General features: G+C 43.7%; 1 protein-coding gene across 1 annotated transcript in view; it reads left to right on the forward strand.

Annotated features, from left to right (window-relative positions):
• The window catches only part of LOC104370847 (Y+L amino acid transporter 2), a 68100-nt gene that overhangs the window by 29530 nt on the left and 15303 nt on the right, over positions 1-23267 (forward strand). The window contains exon 2 of the mRNA XM_086608731.1: positions 21665-22182. Within this exon, the coding sequence (XP_086464857.1) occupies positions 21744-22182 (439 nt within the window). The 5' untranslated portion in view covers positions 21665-21743. The remainder of the gene's footprint in view (positions 1-21664; positions 22183-23267) is intronic.

Raw genomic sequence — 23267 nt, forward strand, 5'->3', positions numbered from 1 at the left:
TGAAGGTGAACAAGTCCATGGGACCAGACCAGGTGCATCTGCGGGTCCTGAGGGAACTGGCTGATGAAGTTGCTAAGCCACTATCCATCATATTTCAGAAGTCGTGGCAATCAGGTGAAGTTCCCAATGACTGGAAAAGGGGAAACAGCCCCCATCTTTAAAAAGGGAAAAAAGAAGACCCAGGGAACTACAGTCCAGTAAGTCTCACCTCTGTGCCCGGCAAGATCGTGGAACAGATCCTCCTGGCGACTATGCTAAGGCACATGGAAAATAAGGAGGTGATTGGTGACAGCCAAGATGGCTTCACTAAGGGCAAATCCTGCCTGACTAATTTGGTGGCCTTCTATGATGAGGTTACAGCATTGATGGATAGGGGAAGAGCAACTGACATCATCTACCTGGACTTATCCAAAGCATTTGATACTGTCCCACACAACATCCTTGTCTCTAAACTGGAAAGACATGGTTTTGATGGATGGACCACTCGGTGGATAAGGAATTGGCTGGATGGTCGCACTCAAAGAGTTGTGGTCAACGGTTCAATGTCCACGTGGAGGCCACTGATGAGTGGTGTTCCTCAGGGGTCAGTACTGGGACCAGTGCTATTTAACATAGTTGTTGGAGACATGGACAGTGGGATCAAGCACACCCTCAGCAAGTTTGCAGATGACACCAAGTTGTGTGGTGTTGTGGACACGCTGGAGGGAAAGGATGCCATCCAGAGGGACCTTGCCAGGCTGGAGAGGTGGGCCGGTGAGAACCTCATGAAGTTCAACAAGGCCAAGTGCAAGGTCCTGCATGTGGGTCAGGGCAATCCCAAAAACAAGTACAGGCCAGGCGGAGAATGGATTGAGAGCAGCCCTGAGGAGAAGGACTTGCGAGTGCTGGTGGATGAGAAGCTCAACATGAGCTGCCAATGTGCGCTGGCAGCCCAGAAAGTCAACCGTATCGTGGGCTGCATCAAAAGAAGCGTGGCCAGCAGGTCGAGGGAGGTGATTCTGCCCCTCTACTCTGCTCTCGTGAGACCCTCCTGGAATACTGTGTTCAGCTCTGGAGTCCCCAACACAAGAAGGACATGGAGCTGCTGGAACGAGTCCAGAGGAGGGCCACGAAGATGATCCAAGGGCTGGAGCACCTCTCCTATGAAGACAGGCTGGGAGAGTTGGGGCTGTTCAGCCTGGAGAAGAGAAGGCTCCAGGGTGATCTTATAGCAGTTTTCCAGTATCTAAAGGGGGCCTACATTAAAGCTGGAGGGGGACTTTTTGCAAAGGTGTGTCGTGATAGGACAAGGGGCAATGGATTCAAACTGAAAGAGGGGACATTTCGATTAGATATAAGGAAGAAATTTTTTACATTAAGGGTGGTGAGGCACTGGAACAGGTTGCTCAGAGAAGTTGTGGAAGCCCTATCCCTGAAAGTGTTCAAGGCCAGGTTGGATGAGGCTTTGGGCAACCTGGTGTAGTGGAGGGTATCCCTGCCCATGGCAGAGGGGTTGGAACTAGATGGTCTTTAAGGTTCCTTCCAACCCTAACCATTCTATGATTCTATGATTCTATAACACTGGCAGCCTTTGGAAGACGTGGCCTGTGGAGGTGCCAGCTGCGCTGCAGCGCGTGATCGAAGCTTGGCTGGCTGCAGGGACAAGAGACCCTGGAGAACAGCCCACATGCAGAGCAGGGGAAGGGTCTTTCAGGGCGAAAGTTGGGCCAACACCATGCTCAGGAGTAGTATTAGCTCTTCTTTAGGAATAAAGAAAATACGAGAATCTTGCTTTTTATGGAGAATCGCCGTTCTTTGAATAACAAGGGAAGAGTATGGGTATCAGACTGCATTTCTGTGTCAGCAAAGGAGAACAGAAGTTGATGTTGATAGGGGAAAGACTAATCGTCAGCCACAGAAACCCTGAAGAAGATGTCTGGGCTTTGCATGAGCCTGAAGGGCTGTAAGGGCTGTTGTGTGGTCCCTGGCTACAGAGGTGATGAAACGTCTTCGCACATTAGGAAGGATGAGGATGCTGAAGTGCGAAATGACCTGACAGACACACGACCTGACATGGGGCCAGGTCACAGCACCGTTACAGGATAAAGTGCCTTTGGCACCTGTGTGACTCGAAACTGAAGACACTTCCTAAATATCTTTTCTTGAAAATTACATTCATTCTGTAACAGAAGTATTATTGCACAATCTTGGAATCTGTGGTACTAGATCTGTCAAGTCCTTGCTCTCTAGCTGATAAGCAATAAGGCTTTGTAAATCTTTCCTTTTTTTTTGTCTGCAGGATTGATTTTGACTTATGAGGAGTGGCAGCCAAGCAACTATGTGAAGTGCTATCTAATTTTGCAAGTGTCTCAAAAGCTCTAAAATTTTTTAAAAAAGAAGATAGGCAAATGATAAAAATAACTTGCAAAACTAAACAAGATGTCATACAATAAAGGGAGAATAACTTATTTATCTTGTACATCAGGAGCCTGGATTATAACCACAATAAATTAGAAGTGCTTATTAAGGAACGTGAGACATGAAAGATGAGTGGGCTATCGAAATGTCTGGTTATTAGCTACCTAGAAGGTCAGTATTAGAGTCAAAGGGAGTGGAACCTGGTTTACATGACCATGGTTTTGAAACAGGAGAGGTCAACATTAAAGCAAATTGTTTTGTGCTACATTTCAATGAAAAACGCAGTAGAAATTAGCAGGTCTTTAAAGAGCTGGTCACTCAAAGTGTGCTGTGTGACAAGTGATGGAACCAAACAGAATACAAACAGAACAAAGCGTACAAACAGAACAAAGATTAATTCAGCAATATATTTACTTACTGCTCAGAAAAGTTCATTTCACAGAGACAAAAACAACTGTGAGCAGCACCTGCTGGAGGGAGGGCAAAGAGTTTTAATCGGGAAAAAAAATGCTTGGGGCTGTTTAAGAACATTTCATCTATATGCATAGACTAGAGAAAATAAAGGAACAGGCACTGGTTTAAAACTGTAGTGAATTCTTCTTCTTTAGAGGGGAAGTACAAAGAGTCATTTATAAATAGAAGAAAGGCAAATTGATGATAATGACAATAAGTTCAAGACAAGCTGCTGATCAAGAGGCCTGACCTATTTAGATGCACTTCTGTAATAGTACACAAGATTTTCAGCATCTGATTGCAATGACAGAGTATCTGCTTGAGCCAAAATATGGAATCATAGAATCATAGAATTATTAGGGTTGGAAGGGACATCAAAGATCACCTAGTTCCAACCCCTCTGCCATGAGCAGGGAAACCCTCCACTACACCAGGTTGCCCAAAGCCTCATCCAACCTGGCCTTAAACACTTCAAGCGATGAGGCATCTACGACTTCTCTGGGCAACCTGTTCCAGTGCCTCACCACCCTCAGAGGGAAAAATTTCTTCTTTATATCCAATCTAAATCTCCTCTCTTTCAGTTTAAAGCCATTGTCCCTTGTCCTATCACTACATACCCTTGTAAAAAGTCCCTCTCCAGCTTTCCTGGAGGCCCCCTTTAAGTACTGGAAGGCTGCTATAAGATCACCCCGAAGTCTTCTCTTCTCCAGGCTGAACAACCCCAACTCTCTCAGCCTGTCTTCATAGCAGAGGTGCTCCAGCCCTCGGATCATCTTCATGGCCCTCCTCTGGACCTGCTCCAGCAGCTCCATGTCCTTCTTGTGTTGGGGACTCCAGAACTGAACACAGTATTCCAGGAGGGGTCTCACGAGAGCAGAGTAGAGGGGCAGAATCACCTCCCTTGACCTGCTGGCCACGCTTCTTTTGATGCAGCCCAGGATACGGTTGGCTTTCTGGGCTGCCAGCGCACATTGGCAGCTCATGTTGAGCTTCTTGTCCACCAGCACTCCCAAGTCCTTTTCCTCAGGGCTGCTCTCAATCCATTCTCTGCCCAGCCTGTACTTGTGCTATGATGATATTACCTTACTTCTGATTAGCCATTGCTCTTGCCCATACCACGCCATCATACATGGAAAGCTGCAAATTAAATTCACGTGTCTCTTGCCATCTGAAGAGTTAGATCCTGTCTGGCTCAGCGTGTGTGTGGTCGTGGAAGCAGAATACAAAATTTCCAGTGGAGTTACATTTGACCCCACAAGAGGGAAAACTTTTCTTGATGCTCTCAGGAAAAAGAGATTTATTCCTGACATCCACTGTAATTAATAGATCAAATCCCACATATTGAGACCTACAAGTCATGGAATCGTAAAATCATAGAATGGTTTAGGTTGGAAGGGACCTTAAAGATCATCTAGTTCCAACATCCCTGCCGCAACCAGAGATACCTTCCACTAGATCAGGTTGCTCAAAGCCTCATCCAACCTGGCCTTGACCACCTCCAGAGATGGAGCATCCACAACTCCTCTGGGCAATCTGTTGCAGTGTTTAACCACTCTCAGTGTAAAATTTTGTTCCTTAGATCTAATCAAAATCTGCCTTCTTTCAGTTTAAAGTCATTGCCCCTTGTCCTATCACTACATACCTTTGTAAAGAGCCCCTTTAAGATACTAGATGACTGCTAGAGGAGGAAAAGGAACTAGCCCTGAGGAAAAGGGCTTGGGAGTGCTGGTTGATGAGAAGCTCAACACGAGCTGGCAATGTGTGCTTGCAGCCCAGAAAGCCAACTGTATTATGGGCTGCATCAAAAGAAGTGTGGCTAGCAGGTCAAGGGAGGTGATTTTGTCCCTCTACTCTTCTCTCATGAGACCCCATCTGGAATACTGCATTCAGCTCTGGAGTCCCCAACACAAGAAGGACATGGAGCTGCTGGAGCGAGCCCAGAGGAGGGCCACATCATGAGACCCCATCTGGAATACTGCATTCAGCTCTGGAGTCCCCAACACAAGAAGGACATGGAGCTGCTGGAGCGAGCCCAGAGGAGGGCCACAAAGATGATCCAAGGGCTGGAGGACCTCTCCTATGAAGACAGGCTGAGAGAGTTGGGGTTGTTCAGTCTGGAGAAGAGAAGGTTTCGATGTGATCATGTAGCACCCTTACACTACCTGGAGGAGGCCTATAGGAAAGCTGGAGAGAGACTTTTCACAAGGGTATATAGTGATAGGACAAGAGGTAATGGCTTTAAACTGGAAGAAGATAGACTTTGATTAGATCTAAGGAAGAAATTTTTTACATTGAGGGTGGTGAGGCACTGGAACAGGTTGCCCAGAGGAGTTGCAAATACTCTGTCTCTGGAGGTGTTCAAGGCCAGGTTGGATGAGGCTTTGAGCAACCTGGTGTAGTGGAGGATGTCCCTACCCATGGCAGCAGGGGTTGGAACTAGATGATCTTTAAGGCCCCTTCCAACCCTAACCATTCCATGATTCTTCGATTGTATGATCTTGCCCGGCACAAAGGTGAGGCTGACTGGCCTATAGTTCCCCTGCTCTTCCTTTTTTTCCCTTTTAAAGATGGGGGCTATGTTTCCCCTTTTCCAGTTGATGGGAACTTCACCGGACTACCATGACTTCTCAAATATGATGGATAATGGTTTAGCAACTTCATCCATCAGTTCCCTAAGGACCCACAGATGCATCTAATCAGGTCCCATGGACTTGTGCACCTTCAGGTTCCTTAGATGGTCTCGAACCTGATTCTACAGTGGGCAGTTCTTCATTCTCCCAGTCCCTGCCTTTGCCTTCTGTGACTTGGACAATGCAGCCAGAGCTCTTGCCAGTGAATCCTAAGTGATGATTCTTTGGAAACCTATGGAGATGTGAGATCTGCCCTATTTCCACGATTCAAGCTTCAGTCTGGGCATTGATAGTTACCTGCAGATGAGTTTTTTCAGTACCTATATTATTTTGTGAACTGAATTGCAGAATATGATGTATAATTTCTCAGATAGAAAAGGAATTTTTTAAAAAAATTGAAGGAATTTCTTGCATAAACTAGGACTTTGCGTTTTATCCTGCTTCTCTCTAAAGGCTGTAAAATTCAAACTAGATAGCTGAGTCCAGCACAATTGTGCAATGAATGGTTGTGCTTTTTGTACAGCAGACCTGAAGTTGTCCAGCAGGGACAGGCTCTGAGAAAAGCTGCCAGCCAGGTCCATGGGAGTTCAGTGCCAGGACTGTGTGTTTCATTGCAGCATGCCACGTTCTAAGTCACCTTTGTTCATTGTTAGTAGTGCCTAAAGAACGATTTGTGTCATGTAAGGTTGCAAAATAGCATTTCTTAGATGTGTGTCCAAAATTCAACATGTATTAAGAGCTTTCCTGAACTGTGGTTTTAGTAACTAGAAGAACAGAGGCTTTTTTAGGGGTACCTTTTTACACACTGCTACGTTGTTCTTGTAGTAGGGTCTGCATGAGTTGCAAACTTTGTAATTTACTATTTTAAATTATGTCTGAGAAGGTAAAAGCAGTCCTGCTACGTATAAAAAGCCTTGACCTGCCAGGGGACACTTGGCCTGTGAAGTGGCATCTGAAGTCTTGTGTCTGGGGTCTGCACCGTCTTCCTGTTTCCCAACTCATTGAAAGCAACTTCTGCCTTAGAGCGAGCAGAACTTGAGCACAGCACGGATGCCGTGCTTCCTGGCTCTACAGGCTGTGCACAGGACACAAGGCTGCCTGTACAGGCTGGCAGACTGATCTGAATTTGTGATTTGTGCTGTTGATCCTTCTCAGTGCTGCTACTGTTGCACCTTTGCATTTGCTTGCCTCTGATATGTTCTGCAGCCTGTCAGTGCACCTGATCTAGTGTTTCTGTCAACTCCCTGTGAGCTGCTGCTCCCCAGAGGTCATGTGGATGAGTGGAAGAGCCTTGGGGAACAGATAGGACTGATCCCACAGCTGTTCCAGGTGCCACCAAGGCAAATGTAGTGGTTGCCCACCCTCCAGTCTCTTCATAGTAGAGAGGAAACATTGGACATAAAAGATGAGGACCCACTGATAGGACACCCACCTGAGGCAAAAGAGCATCCTGCTGCTTTCAGAAGTCTCCCTGCTGACTCTTGCCTGTCAGTAGGGAACTATCTCAGGGTCAGTTCATAATACGAATAATAGATTAGTACACAATCACATTCAGGAATGGTACTTTGACACTGCTGCTATCAGTATGGGCTACCCTTCATGTACCATCACCCAAAGGTGGTACAGCTGCGGGAAAAGTAATTTCCTACACCTAGTCCTGAATACACCTGCATCTGTAAGGCCATGAGTGTTGTTCTAGCCAAAGCCCAGCACTCCAAGGAGACCCTGAGGCCACCCAATAGAAGATCTCAGTCTTGTCTCCCTCCTTCTTCTTTCTGTGGACACTGAGCTTTCCTTCATGAGGGAGTAGCGTTAGGGAGGTGGAGGCTGAGTGTCTGAGCCACGCAGGGTGTGTGAAGGGCATGTGGAGGCAACAATTAGACATATGAAGCAACATGTCAAATCTGACGTTTCTTCTATTGTTTAACTCCAGTACTATGAAAGAGGAACATAGTTTCTGTGCAACAGAAGCACTCAGCACTGATTTGACTGTGGAAGCAAGTCCAAGAGCAGCAAGAACAGTCAAGTGCAATCACACAGTTCGTGCACTTCTCCATCAGGAAGCCCAACTCTGGGACGTCTGCTACAGTCACCCTCTCTGGTTGTGGCACATGGGACTCTGCTCTCTGAGAGAAAAGGTTGCAACCACTTGGGAAGACTATCATGTGGGAAGCCGATTGATTCCCATCCCCTTCCTCATCCAGTACACAACAGTATTTTGTGCACTCCTCACTTCTTCACAGCAATTCCTAACAGATTTTTCAGTATTTTCACTCCAAGGAGGAATGCTGCTGGTGTTTCAAAGCACTGTCCTTGCTTGTCTCTGAGTTCTAATAGCTCATTGAGAGACTTTTAAAGTGTAGATGTAAAAATATCTTTTTACATGTACATGGGGAAAAATAGAATCATAGAATGGTTTGGATTGGAAAGGACTTTAGAGATCATCTAGTTCCAAGCCCCCTACCATGGGCACGGACACCTTCCACTTGTACTCTATATATTATTTTGGGCTTGTTACCATTAGATTTCATGTGCCATTTTACACCTAGTCACCTAGTAGTGTAACTGCTTCAAGCATCTGTAATCATCTTTAATTTTGACTGCACCGAATACCTAGTGTCATTAGGTTATTATTCACCCTCTTTATTATACTTGTCCTCCTTCGCGGCACCTGGAAACCATCTGGTCTTGGTGATGTGCTGCTACTCTTCAAAAAAACCCGCTTTAGAACTACTCTGCACTAGTGCCAATCAAAACTGGCATGTCCATACAATGAAGAGCAAGCCCAATCAGAGCTGAGCCCTGCATGTGTTGTTGCCACACTGACCAGCTATGGAGTTGACTGCTGTATGTGTAATTTTTTGCTCGTCCTCATGTTCTGCTCCCACACCTTGAGTTAATGGGGTTGATGGAAGTTCTCTGACATGATGGAAGTTCTCTGACATGGTCTATGCGCTGTGCTCTATACCTGCATCAACTTCATGGGAAAATAGATAAAGATCTGATTTTACCAAGACAATACAAACAGTGGCCTTTGTCATTCAGACTCTTGCAGCTAATGGCAGAGGGTGTTTGGCAGTATTTTTTCAATCAGGGTTAATTGGAATTGCAGCTGTTGTAGATGAGGACCGTAGGAGCCTGTGCTGGCTGAGCACTAAGATTCAGGGGCAGAGATAAGTACCAGGAGGAAGCAGATGACTTGGCAGTGGTGCAGCTGAGCTGTCTGCTGCATCTAGGCAATGGTATGAATGAAGAGGGCTCTGTAAAGAATTGAAGTGCTCTTGTTGCCAGTGCAGAGTATGAGAAGCCTTCCTGAGCAGTGATGGAAGTGTCAGCAAGAAACCAGAAAATGTCACTGGCTTATTTAGGCAAGTGTACCTCCCTTTGCTGTGCCATAAGCAAAGGTGTGTACGTGTAGCTATAACACACAGCAGAACTGCTATGAGTAGTAAGCTGGCACAGGAGAATCCTCACTGCAGAAGTGCTGGTCAAATTCTGCAAGGCTGTAAAAAGGAATGAGAAAAATATGTTATACACAAAGTCACATTCACTTCTTCACATTATCCATCTTGCTTACTTAAAATGCAAATAAGAGTCATGTTCCTTTGCAAAGGAAATAAATTTTGTGTTCACAGGAGAAATGTCCAAGAAAGAAATGTTTTTCATGCTCTCTGCTTGCTCTATCATTGCACAATGCTGATTTATGTGCTGTTACTGTAAATTGGTGGGAAATGCCAAGTAGGATGTAACCATCAGGGTCAGACCAATAGCAGTATGGGAAGCATTAGTGAAAAAAACATTCTGTTTCATGTTCCAACATGTAGCCTCTACAAAATAAAAACAAAGGGCTGAGGCTGGCTCAGGACGGGGATATATGAATGGTATAAAGGTGCTCTCCAGCTCTAAGAGGAGGCAAATATCTGATGACAGAGCTCCTCAGCGTAGCACACCTTTAAAAAAACAGTTTGGTGCCCCAAATCAGAAACAGGATAAATTCAAGTTCAAATTTCAGAGGGAAAGAAAGAGGCAACAGAGGCTCTGATTAAAGAATGTGGCGCTCAGCCCCTCTGCTCTTCCAGCAGAGAACAACATCCCTGCAAAACAATGCTGTGGCCAAAATGTTTCTTGATATGTTATACTGTATGTAACCACAGACTTGCAGGCAGCTGGAATTGTGCAGTCCTTCTAGGTAGACTTAAAGAGCTCTCAGGGAGAAATAACTGCCCTTCATAGATAAAAATAAAGCAACTTGGAGGCTGTGTATTCAAAACACCTGTCACATACCTGCTTTGAATAGTGTTTCAAAAAAGCTCAGTCATTTCTGTGTAAACATTAGCTGTAGACCTTTCTCAATGTACCATAGAAAGCATCTTTTAACAAGATGTTACTTTGAAAGGAAGAAATAGGAGGAGTGTATAAATGTATATAGTTGGGGGATGTTTTTATTTTTTGTCAAACTGCTACATGCAGGAAGAAAACACCCAGAGTGTACATGGAGAAAATAAGAGATTTCTCTTGACTTTTAAAATGGCTTTCTACACATATTTTGATTTCTAATACAAACATAATTAAAATAGTCTAGATTTTGTTTTTAAATGTCATGTGAAAGAATGTTTTTACAAGATGTTACTTTAAAAGGAAGAAATAGGAGGAGCACTGACGTGATAGAAAGATTTGTGTTGTTTTTATTATTTTTTGGGTCACTGTGTGTTACAGTATGGAATGTGCAACATGGTGCAGCTCTCCTGCTTGTTTTCCAGTTGGATTACTGAGGCTGATTGGAGGGATATCTGTGCTTGAATTAAATTATTTCACTTTCCTGTGATGAAGTCCTGTTATATAGTGCCTCAACTCAGACCAGTGGCTTAAGACTTTGGATCTGCTGGACCAGTTCCTTCCAAATTCTTTTTCACGCATGAGCACAGATTTTTGCCTTACTATTGGCCTTGTCGTTCATGGGAAACAAAAATCCTAGGTTAGTGCTCCTGCATCAATTAACTTTTAGACTTTGTTTTCTGGGTGTTTACTTGTTTTGGTTGATATTGTGCTGTACACCGTACTGGCTTTCCAAAGGTACTCCATAGACAGGACAACATACTGTTTCAGAAGGCAAAGCTGAATACGTTGGGTAAGTAATTTGTTTCTTTGCTTATTTTTTATCTTTTATCAAAATAAGATCTTAACACCATAAATCATAAATTGTTAGAAAAGCCACAGATATATGATTCTCCAGTTGAGAAAAATAACTGAGTTGAAAAATATTTAACAATAAGTAGGTTAAATTTAAAAGAAAATATATCCAAAAAAGCAAACAGAAAAACATTAGGTTGTTTGAAATAAAATAGTACCTAGAATTTTCCGTTAACTTCCACTCTTTTCTAGTCTCCCCACTCTGAAATCTTTCTGGTTTGTCAAGTTATGCCAGGAATAAACATCTTTTTTGTGTTCGACGTTAGTAAAAAATCTCTTTGTGGCTTTTCTAAATTAACAAGAAGGAATTAGACTGCATTTGCTTCACAGTAACGTCTGGGCAAGTGTTTTTTTGCATTCAGTGACACATGGATGAAGGATTTTGTTTTTTTCCCCAGCCATCGTTTTGTCTCATTTCTATCACAACTTTCTAAGGCATAAGGAGCAGCTGATATTTAAGCTGCCTGCTTCTGTCTGTCAATGACTTTGGTTGAGGTTGTTTGGAGAAACCACATTCCAGGAGACTCTGGGATCAATGAGATTGAAAGCTGTCATTGATTTTAGTATTCATGCTACTGTAATGAAAATAGCAGCTAAAGGCAAGGCTAAACTGAGAGTGAGAGAAGAGGCTATTCATATTAGTGTTAACTTATCCGTCCTGGTGAAAGAGATGCGTGCTTGTTTAGAGCAGCCGCTAGAGAGTCACTGTTTAATTACATCAGCCTTTCTGCTAAAGGAAGCAAACATATCACCTACCTTCTGGTAAGCTTCTACCTTCTCTTTTTAATATCTTTCTTAGATTTCGACTACAGTAGCTTCTCTCTCAAATATCCTCTGTGATTTGCTTTGGGGTGGAAATGGAGTGCTGGGGTTGGAACAATTACCTCCTATGGGAAAACCACTCTCTGACCAGTGATCTCCAGTAATCCGATTGGAGCCTGTGAAGCACTAATTCAATTAATATTTTTATAAACATAAATTTAAAAAAACAAAAGGAAATATACTTGATTCATAGTGAGTGGGATATGTTTTCTTCAGAGGAGATCAAAGTGGATTTTTCATTGTTGTTTAAGAGACAGGGTGTCTCTTATTATTGTTGCTAGGAGTGTTTTATCTTATGCTATTCCTTCAAAATGCATAATCTTGTTTTGTTTGCTTGATGTCCTCTCCCACTGGAAAATGTTGAACGGTATAATGTGCCATGAATACTTCCTTTAAGACCTGTTGATGTTTGTGTCAGTAACAGTGTTGTGAAGTTTGATCTCCACAGTTTTGGTCATGTTAAAACTGCTGGCTCATCTGATTTCACGTTCCAATAGCTATTAATATTAATATGTATGGTTGGGGTTTTTTATGTTTAGTCAATCTGCTACATGCAGGAAAAATTACCCAGGGTGTACTTCAAGAAAATAAGAGATATCTCATTACTTTTAAAATTACTTTCTAAAAATATATTGATTTCTAATACAAACATAATTAAAATGTGCTAGATTTTGGTTTTAAATGTCATAGAGTCATAGAATAGTTTGGGTTGGAAGACACCTCGAAGATCATCTAGTTCCAACCCTCCTGCCATGGGCAGGGACACCTTCCACTACACCAGGTTGCTCAAAGCCTCATCCAACCTGTCATCCTTAATGTCATTAATTTCCTAACTTAAACTGGGAAATATTGGGAGTTTATCAGTTTTATTGTCTGGTTTACTTTGCTATGTTCAGTAATGACATAGCAGGCTTTCATTACTGAGAAGTTATGTGGCAGTAGACAACAATCACCTAAAGAAAAGGCCATGAAATCATCTGAATTATATTTAAGAGTAAATTTGATGTCCAGCGTGTTCCAACATCTTTGATATGAGATGACTTTTTAAATGCCCTCAGTTTCCAAGGGAATCTGTTGAAGGGAGCAATATTTGATCTCTGAGAGAGATCCTCTGATTTATCTATTAGTATTTCCTGAACTGAAAGCTGAGAATTTCGAAACATCCTAAACAATAGAGGCAGCTTGGTCCCTCTGGAAGTCTATGGAGCAGTTCATAAGATGTCACACTTCCATAACCCCTGACCAAGCCTTGCTCAATCTTTTTTTTTGATTAATTACCTCCTCAAGAAGGAGGTAATCGCTCATGAGGTTGCAGATCCCTGAAGGATGAGAAATATCTGACGACATCCTGCCCTGCCAAACCAGTCCTGCATTAATTTATGGAAGAATTGTCTTTGATTTCAACTCTGGTTTTCAACTACTATCAAGCTGTCCCTTCTTCCTGCACTGTTCTATGTGACTTCTGGCAGTAGCTTGACTATTCAGCTTGACTATTTGACTATGAGCTATTCAGAATTACCTGTATATGCTGTTATTGTTTTCTTTAACTTCTCAGGTGTTCGTCTACAAGTTCCTTTCTGTTGCTCTTTGTGCATACAGCTGGGATGTAACATGAGATTGCAAAGGATTTAGGGCCCTTATGCCTGTCTGTGCTCTCAAGGCATTCTGCTTTTTCTCTGAGAGGAAAATTTTCCTCCATTTGTTGAGGGAGCTCCTAAGGAAGAGCAAGACCTGCATGTAAACAGGGTTCTGAAATTCTCTGGTGGAGATCACTTGCTGACACAAGCCACAGCCAAGTAACTTCCTTCTCCAAGTGGTAGAGGAACCAACAAGGAGAGGTGCTTTGCTGGACCTTGTTCTCACCAGAAGGAGGAGCTGGTGGGGAACATGACGCTCAAGAGCAGCCTTGGCTGCAGTGATCATGAAATTGTGGAATTCATGATTCTGAGGGAAGCAAGGAGGGTGCACAGCAAGCACACTACCCTGAATTTCAGGAGAGCAGACTTCGGCCTCTTTAGGGATCTCCTCAGCAGAGTGCAATGGGATGAAGCCGTGGAGGGAAGAGGGGCCCAAGAAAGCTGGTTAATATTCAAGGATCACCTCCTCCAAGCTCAGGAGCGGTGCATCCCAACAAAGGGGAAGTCAGGTAGGAACACCAGGAGGCCTACTTGGATGAACAAGGAGCTCCGGCGCCAACTAGGACACAAAAAGAAGGCATACAGAGGGTGGAAACAAGGACAGGTAGCCTGGGAAAAATACAGAGAAATTGTCTGAGCAACCAGAGATCAGGTTAGGAAAGCTAAAGCCCTGATAGAGTTAAATCTGGCCAGGGACATCAAGGGCAACAAGAAGTCCTGGCAGTCTGGTGAAGTTCCCAATGACTGGAAAAGGGGAAATATAGCCCCCATCTTTAAAAGGAAGAAAAAAAGAAGACCCTGGGAACTACAGGCCAGTCAGTATCACCTCTGTGCCCGGCAAGATCATGGAGCAGATCCTCCTGGCAACTATGCTAAGGCACATGGGAAATAAGGAGGTAATTGATGACAGCCAACATGGCTTCACTAAGAGTAAATCCTGCCTGACTGATGTGACCTTCTATGATGAGGTTAGAGCATTGATAGATAAGGGAAGAACAACTGACATCATCTACCTGGACTTATCCAAAGCATTTGATACTGTCCCACATGACATCCTTGTCTCTAAGCTGGAGAGACATGGATTTGACAGATGGACCACTCGGTGGATAAGGAATTGGCTGGATGGTCGCACTCAAAGAGTTGTGGTCAACGGTTCAATGTCCAAGTGGAGAACAGTGACGAGAGGTGCTCCTCACGGGTCTGTAATGGGGCCAGTGTTATTTAACATTTTTGCTGGCGACAAGGACAGTGGGATTGAGTGCACCCTCAGCAAGTTTGCAGATGACAACAAGTTGTGTGGTGTTGTGGACATGCTGGAGGGAAGGGATGCCATCCAGGGGGACCTTGACAGGCTGGAGAGGTGGGCCGGTGAGAACCTCATGAAGTTCAACAAGGTCAAGTGCAAGGTCCTGCACGTGGCTCGGGACAATGCCAAGCACAAGTACAGGCTGGGCAGAGAATGGATTGAGAGCAGCCCTGAGGAAAAGGACTTGGGTGTGCTGGTGGATGAGAAGCTCAACATGAGCCGGCAATGTGCGCTGGCAGCCCAGAAAGCCAACCATATCCTGGGCTGCATCAAAAGGAGCGTGGCCAGCAGGACGAAGGAGGTGATTCCGCCCCTGTCATGGTTTTAGGCTGATCCAGCAACTAAAACTCACACAGTCTCTCCTTCTCCAGTAAAGTAGAGAGGAGAGAAAAAAAAACCAAAGGGACTGAGGGTTGAGACAAGAACAGAGGGATCACCCACCAACCATGGTCCTGGGCAAAACAGACAGGGCTTTCTCAAAGCAAAACAGTTTATTAATGGTTACTTAGAAGGACAAAGGGAAACAAAAACCGATTACTCGAGAGGACAGAAAGAAACAAAACCAGATCTTAAAACCGACACCTTCCCCCCCCCTCTTTCCTTTTCCTCCCGGCTCTACCTCCTCCCCCCAGCAGCACAGGGGGCAGGGACTGGGGGGGGTGCAGGTCAGTTCATTCCGTGCTGTTACTGCTGCTTCTTTCTTAAAGGAGGAGGAGTCCTTACACCCTTTTCCCCTGCTCCAATGGATCCCCTACCCACGAGGAAAAATCCACAAACTTCTCCAGCGTGAGTCCAGCCCACTGGAAACAATCCTTCCCCACAGATTGCTCCGGTGTGGGCTTTACCACAGTCTCGGGTACTCAGGGAGCTGTAGCCACTCGCTCCGGCGTGGGTCGTCACTCAGACTCCAGATGCCTCTCTGCCTTGTCGTGCGTCCCAACACGACCATCCTCAGGCTCAGGCATCTTTTCCTCACGGGCTGGATCGATGCGGCTGTTTCTCTCAGATCTCAGTCCTCTCCAGGTGAACTCAGCCCAGTGGGCACCCGGGAGTGGGGTGCCCCCGAGTTTCCCAGCTGGCTCCGCCACCGCCATTCTCCGTGGGCGGCACCGGCCCGACGCAGGAAGCTGCCCAGCCGGGAGCCAGGGAGCGGGGGCAGTGCCCTCCTCCCTTCTCTGCTCGATCCTGGGCAAAGCACCTTTTCCGGTTCCCTTGTCCTGACTTAAATAGGGCAATTTGCAGAGGCGCCCTATTGGCTCAATCCCCAGGGGGATGGCAGTCTGATCTGGTGGCCAGAACTAAGCCTAACCCGGTTCCAAAACCGGGGAGGTCGCAGGGAGCAAAACCCCTCTCCTGCCACCAGAACCACGCCCCCCCTCCACATCAAACCATGACAGCCCCTCTACTCTGTTCTCATCAGACCCCACCTGGAATACTGCATTCAGCTCTGGAGTCCCCAACACAAGAAGGACATGGAGCTGCTGGAGCGGGTCCAGAGGAGGGTCATGAAGATGATCCAAAGGCTCATCTCATAGAACCATTCCTATGAAGACAGGCTGCGAGAGTTGGGCTGTTCAGCCTGGAGAAGAGACAGCTCTGGGATGATCTTATTGCAGCCTTCCAGTACCTAAAGGGGGCCTACAGGAAAGCTGGAGAGGAACATTTTACAATTGCAGGTAGCGATAAGACAAAGGGCAATGGCTTTATACTGAAAGAGGGCAGATTTAGATTAGATATAAGGAAGAAATTTTTCACTCAGAGGGTGGTGAGGCACTGGAACAGGTTGCCCAGAGAAGCTGTGGATGCCCCATCCCTGGAAGTGTTCAAGGCCAGGATGGATGAGGCTTTGGGCAACCTGGTGTAGTGGAGAGTAGCCCTGCCCATGGCAGGGGGGTTGGAACTAGATGATCTTTGAGGTCCCTTCCAACCCAAACCATTCTATGATTCTAAGTGTTTGCAGCTGTTTCATTTAGGCTGCTGAAGCCTCTGAGGCATGTTGGCATGTTAACGCCATTCTGAACCTCTGATTTCCAGAGAGCAATAAGACTTTCTTCTCGTCACATGGTGGCAAAGAGAGCAGGGACTTTTCTTCATGTCAGGGAGTTTTTATGTCTTATTCTTCAGACTTCATACACAGGAGCTCCTAAAATACCTGTACTCAATATTTTTGATGCCATAAAGTTTTATCGGTTCAGGAGGGTTAGCCTTTAAGTTCTCAGCCATGCTAAAGCAGAATATCAGAATGCAAAGACACACCCTTTCTTAATTACTGCATACATTAAATCTTTCTGTTCTCTGGAAGATTTCTTACCTATTATAATACAGGATTTTCCAGCTGACAATGGCCCTGTAACAATCCAAATTGTTACAGCTCTGATGATTGTCCCCAGCATGTGAGCCCTCCCAGACCTTAGCTAGTACTGGGTCTCACCTGGATCATGTGCACCCTCAAAATGTGACCTAAAGAGATGCCCAAGTGACAGAGAAGAGAGTCATGCTTGAACAGCTTCTTAGCCAAAGATTTTTGGCACACCAGTTTGAGGCAGAAGCAGCAGCAATAGTCCCAGAAAGGGGAGATGGTAGCATGTGACATGCGGAAACAGACTCCACAACCTGGAAAGTTGTAAAGTAGGTAAGTTTATTGAAGCACTGGGTGCACGGGGGATCGCTCCACCACAAACGTGCACACCCGCTGTAGCAGTTTTTCTTGTATTTATACAGACATACTCATAACTCCCTCCCCAAAAGGACAGTCTCTCCCAGGAGATCATTTCCATAGCCCCCGCCTCAGGATCCGCCTCAGACTCCTCCTTGACACTCCTCCTGGTGGTCGTGGGCAGGGGTCTTTGGGATGAAGGCCATAGGTCTTCCTCGCTGTGTGTTTTCACTTCTTCCCTAAAATTCCTGTTTTGGCTGGGCTTGCAGAGCCAAACCATTTCCCAACCTGGCCTGGCCTTGAGTGGACACCTGGTTGTCTCCTGCTTGTTATTGTTTGAAGACAAATGTTAGTTCTTGTTGGTCCTTATCTCTCCTTTGTCTGTTTTTCTCCCTATGGGTCACGAGTTACAACCTTGCCATCATTTATTTTGTCTCTCTTACTGGCCTTCTTTTCGGATAGTATTTCAAAGCAGGGATTAGTATTTGATAACTTCTAACATTTTACAGAGCTATGTATTCCAGAATCTTATGTAGCCTTAGGCCTATTCTTATACCTATCCATAGAAATAATAGCTAATATAGTTTTATATGGTCTTATACCTACTTCTATACCTATCCCCCTATCACATGAGGATGGAAGGACGGTTATGACAGTAGAGCAGGACGATGGGCCAGATTATTTAGGAACAAAAAAAAACCAGCAACATCTATAAATGAGGGAAAGGGTTAGATCATAGCAATAGACATTGGGGATATTCTCAAGTTGTTTTTATCACTACCTGGATTGTAACAGCAGTAAATTCTTTACATGATTGAGAAAAAAAAATTCCTCTCCTTTTGGTATTATACAGGAAGATCTGCACAGGACACCGTTTCCCATATTCCACTAATTTTCTTAATAGCGTGAAGACTTTGCTGAGAACTACCAGGAGTTCTGTCTCAGTCAAACCTTATTTATTTAAGGAAGACATAGTCCTGAAAGAAGAAATCAAAAACAACTTCGTTATGACCCCACTGAATGAAAACAGTGCACTGTCAAAGCTAGCAGGAATATTGCTTTTGGCTTTGGGATGGCATGGAACAGGACAGTCAGAAGCTGTTTAAAAGATTTTGTTCTCAAACTGCTATTTTCTTGCAGATTTTCAGCTGGTATAAATTTGGGTAACTTAACTATAGCAAAGTTATACATCTTTGTTATGGAAACTGAATCGCTTATCCTTCGATTCTCAGGCTGTACCTATTCGTGGACTTAATTCAGGGTCTGGTTAAAAGTTTTGCTAATGTGACCGCTCTCAAAGTACAGAAGTTTGAATTGTTTCTTCTTCTGATTTGTTTTTCTTTCAAAATATTTCCATCCACAGTCACTTATTCACAAAAGAAATATTTCCCTACACAACTCTGGTTACACATTTTTAGAGGTCTGACGTAGTCTTTTGTTAGCACAAGAGACAAGAAAAAAATATGCCAAACATTGTGTTCCTTAAGAAAATAATTTAATCTTTACCTTTGTGCTCTCATGAAACTATAGATTGTAAATGTTCTACTAGAGTCAAGTAGCATTGCCAGTTTAAATGCTCGTACTCCCTTTAGCTGCTGGGTCTTCCGTGCTGGACATTGAAGTTCAGGTTTGTTATCATGCACGCAAGTTACCTGTACTAGTGAGAAGCTACCAATTGCATTATGTGTCCTACTTTACAGGAAAATATCTTTATCTTATTTCTCAGTGAGACCACATTCAGGAAAACAGATAGTCATTGGTTTTGATCACTGCTTCCATAGCTCCATATTCACGTCGCTTCGGGAGTAGCTGCGTTTTAAATTCTCACTCCCTTTGAGCTGTACCCACTTAAACATTTGTGCGTTTTGGCTCAGAACAAGTTATAAACAACCCGTATTTAAATAATATTAATAATATTAATAATAATTAATAAATAATAATTTCCAGATCAGGCACAAAAAGCACATGGTGTTTTTAAACCAGTTCTGCTGCCAAAGTGGTATTAAGAGAGTTCTGCCCAAATTTCTAGCAGGCTGCTGTCCTAATGGGCTGACTGGACAGCTGCAGTCACTGGAAGGTGTTTCTGCCAACATTTCACAGAGCCATGTGTCGTGGTTTAGGCTAAACTCGTCACAGCCGCCCTCTTACCTTCCCCCACCCCCCAGGGATGAGGAAGAAAATTAAAGAAGAAAAAGAAAAGGGACCCGTGGGTTGGGATAAGAACAATTCACTACTACCGCTACCAATATATATATATGTGGATGGATACGTACAAGGATAAATGTATACAAACGAGTGATGTACGGTACAATTGCTCACCAGCCCTCGACTGAGGCCTATCTTGTCCCGAACTAATGATCCTGAAACAGATGAATCCCGATACCACAATCCCGGATGAGCGAGAGGCCCGAAAATACAGAGCAAGACAGAGAGAGCACTCTGAGAGTCCGAGAGTGAGAGTCCCGGAAGAGCAAAGGCCCATCTTTCCAGCTGTCCTTCATTTTATACTGGGCATGACGTTGCATGATATGGAATACTAATTGGCTCATTTGGCCCTCAATCCTAAATCTAAGTACAAATCGTAAGGAGAGTTGTGGACCCCCTGTCCCGGCTATGTTGCCCCCTTATCCTGTTGTACTCCTGTACACTGGCAAGAACACAGCAGCTGAAAAGTCCTTGAGACCTCAGTGCCAACATAAACATCAGTGCGCTGCCAACGTTCTTCTCAGAACAAGTCTCAGACTAAAATCAAAACATGGAGCTCTTCTAGCTGCTAAAAAGAAGAGCTAACTCTGTCCCAGCTGAAACCAGGACACCATGGAGAGTAGAAATGGAGCTAGGAAGTTCTGGAAGTCTGAGCTCATATTTCAGGGAGAGGGGGAAGGTGACTTCCTTTCCCTTCTTTCGTTCCCACAAGCAGAAAAATTGTGCTAATAGTAGGAAACTGGGAATGGTTATCAGAAATTTTGAGGAAGATGCATGACTGGTGTGTCAGATGCCTGAAATTCTTCCACCCAGACCAAGGTGACTTTTTTTATTCTTAGAGGGACAAAGGGAGAAGTGAGAGGAGTCACTCATGTATGAAGACGAAGTCAGCAAAAAATTGGAGACTCAGTGGTCAGGCTTGAACACCTATGGCAAGAATTAATATTTAACTTTACTTCAGTGTTCCCACAGTGCTCCTGTGGTTAGAGAAAGTGCCATTGAGATGAGAAAAGCATTTGATCTTTAAAGAGAGTTTGACATCTTTTAATCTTTAATCCTCATCAGACCTCATTAGTTATTTGATCAACTAGGAAACTGAGTTGCACCAAAAAAATCTGGAAAAGAATGCATTGTTAAAAATTATTAAGGGCTGCTAAACCAGACATGCCTTACTAAGGAAAGCAAACCTTTTGGAAGTTTGTAGAGGGTACATTGTTTGTTATAAACTGGCTATTGACTCACTGTTTAACAACATAAATTTGTGATCAAATGTTTTTGGCGATGTCGTGTGGAGGAGCTTTGTTCTACTCAGAGAATTTGGCTTTAGCTCATAGGATTTTGAGGAAGTTTTCTTTGGAAGTGTTTAAGATATTGTGTGGAGTGGGGAAGAAAAGCAGAAATGGATTCTTTTTTTGAGATAGGCTCTGGAAAAAGTCATTGTTGCAAGTAAGCATAGTTATGAGTCAGCAGGACCCAAGCATTGAGACGGTCGCTGCAGTCTTGCTGTTACCATTCCCTTCTCCATTCCTGAGAACCTCATCCCCAGAGGGGTGTGATGTGTGCACAAGGCTGATTTATCAACACAGCTACGCAGTTACATCTTTTTTCCCATCTCCAAGCATGCTTGGATCCTGCCCTGTGAGCATTGGAGTGGGAAGCTTTTACAGAGTGTTTTGTTGGACTCCCTTATACAAAAGTGTTCCAGGAACAGAGTGTTCAAAACTCAATCCCTATGCATGCTACTGGTTTGTACCCAGAAGTCAAGTGAGGTCAATAACTAACCAAGCTGCATTATTCACTGCAGCAGCATCTCTAGGAACAGCTCAAGCTCTTTTCTTCATCCTCACATTAACATTAACCTCCTGAGGCTGGACTTTTTTGGTATCTTTTTCTCTCTTTTCTCTTGTGTTCCTCAGCAGATAATTCTCAGGTGGATGTGATTCAATGAAAGAAAAAATAATGAAGTAAAGTTCTTCCTGGGATGAAAACAAAATTTAGGGAGAGGTATACCTGTGGGGAACACTCCAGCTGTATCACAACGTGTTTCCAGAGGTACAGTGTCTCTTTCTTCCCTATGATAATTCCAGTAATGTAACACAGAATTACAATTCAAGATAAATTATAACAGTGAACTCAAAGTTCATGAAAGATTTAGGATCTATAACCAAAGACAGTGGCCTCACGTTTATCCATTAAAAACATACAGACCTGTGAAAGTTAAGAAAATCCACTAGTGTGCGTCTCCTGGACTGCAAGATAAAACTAGGCAAAATAATTGTTCTTTGTATCATTTATGCCTTCTATGCTAATTATCTTACCCATGTCTCTGATGCATGTTACAAAAGTTGTTTTCTCCTCTTGTTTTCAGGTAATGATAGGTGAGGACTTCAGCTCCCTGGCAAATACGCTGCAATAAAAGATCCAGAACTAAGAATGGAACAGCTGAAATGGACAATATGGCAGACAGAAGTGAAAGAATGCAGATGAAAAAAAAAATCACGTTATTAAATGGAGTTTCTTTAATTGTAGGGAACATGATTGGCTCTGGGATATTTGTATCACCCATAGGTGTTTTAATGTACAGTGCTTCCTATGGACTCTCTCTCGTCATCTGGGCACTCGCTGGGATATTCTCGCTGTTCGGAGCTTTGTGTTACGCTGAACTGGGAACATCCATCGTTAAATCTGGAGGCAGTTATACCTATATCCTGGAAACATTTGGTGCCTTTGTGGCCTTCATCAGACTATGGTGTTCCTTGCTAATTATCGAACCAACAACTCAGGCAGTGATAGCAATCACATTTGCTAACTACATCGTTCAACCAATTTTTCCTCATTGTGAGCTGCCATATGACGCAGTCAGGTTGATTGCAGCTGCTTGTGTTTGTAAGTAAAGTTACGATTCCTAAAAGTTAAGAACTGTACTATACTACTATAATTGTAGGCGCTCTTAGAGATTTTTCTCAATTTCTATTCCTTTGCCTTCTGTGAAAATAATTATTGCCTCTCTAAAACATGTTCATAGGAACTAGTAATCTTTTATTCAGATGGATTTTGCTTGCGGATGAGACTATTAGAGAGGAGAATTGCAACAATTTGGCTAGGGGAAACTAACTGCTGATTATAGATACATATATCTATGGATCTTATGGCCTAATTCACAGACCTCTCTCCCCTATTTCTTGCAAATCATAGAAGACGAACAAAAATCTAAAAATTCATATGGAATTAAAAATACTCTGCCTAATCTGAGTATTGTCTCTAGAAAAACTGGGTGGTGTAATCAGACACTCTGCAGAGTTGACTTTGGCATGACCGTATGTCTTACGTGAACACAGGGATAAGAAATGCAAATCTGTCCTTTAGTAGATGAACTGCATTCAGATTCCTTTCCTTGTAAATGTGGATTTGTCAAGATGGAGTATGCGTTCCTTTTACACTGGGCTACAGCACAATCTTTTAAAAATTACTTAAATCGTATAACTCAACAAAAACTTCCAAAAGGATAAGTAATTTTCACTTCAGATAATATAATATACACTAACTTTTGCCACTGTGGTGGCAGTTCACTTCTGAAGAAGACTCCGTGGTATAACTTGAGACCATCATGACCGCTCAGCAGTCTAAAAGGCAACTAAGCCTGTTCCAAAAGACTTCATCAGCTGAAATTCTCCACTTGCACAGGAAAGCAAATTTAAAAAAAATTTATTTCCCCAGTGTTCTAGGTGCACCTCATGAAATCCTAATGCTTAAGAGAGGAAGTCTTCAAATGCTGTTGTTTCTTTAAGCCGTCACTGTCTCAGTTATTCTTGCTGCAGTTTTCATGTGAATCAGCTACTGGGTGCTTTAGTACCTCTGATTTCTGAGCTGATGCCCCAGGTGGGACAGGCAGCTGCTGCATTCTCATATAGCAAAGCAGTTGCCTCACCACTGACTTGTAACAAGCATTTTGAGTAACAGCCCAGATTGCT

Source organism: Tauraco erythrolophus, chromosome 3, assembly GCF_009769465.1.
Source record: "Tauraco erythrolophus isolate bTauEry1 chromosome 3, bTauEry1.pri, whole genome shotgun sequence".
In the NCBI taxonomy this organism is placed as follows: domain Eukaryota; kingdom Metazoa; phylum Chordata; class Aves; order Musophagiformes; family Musophagidae; genus Tauraco; species Tauraco erythrolophus.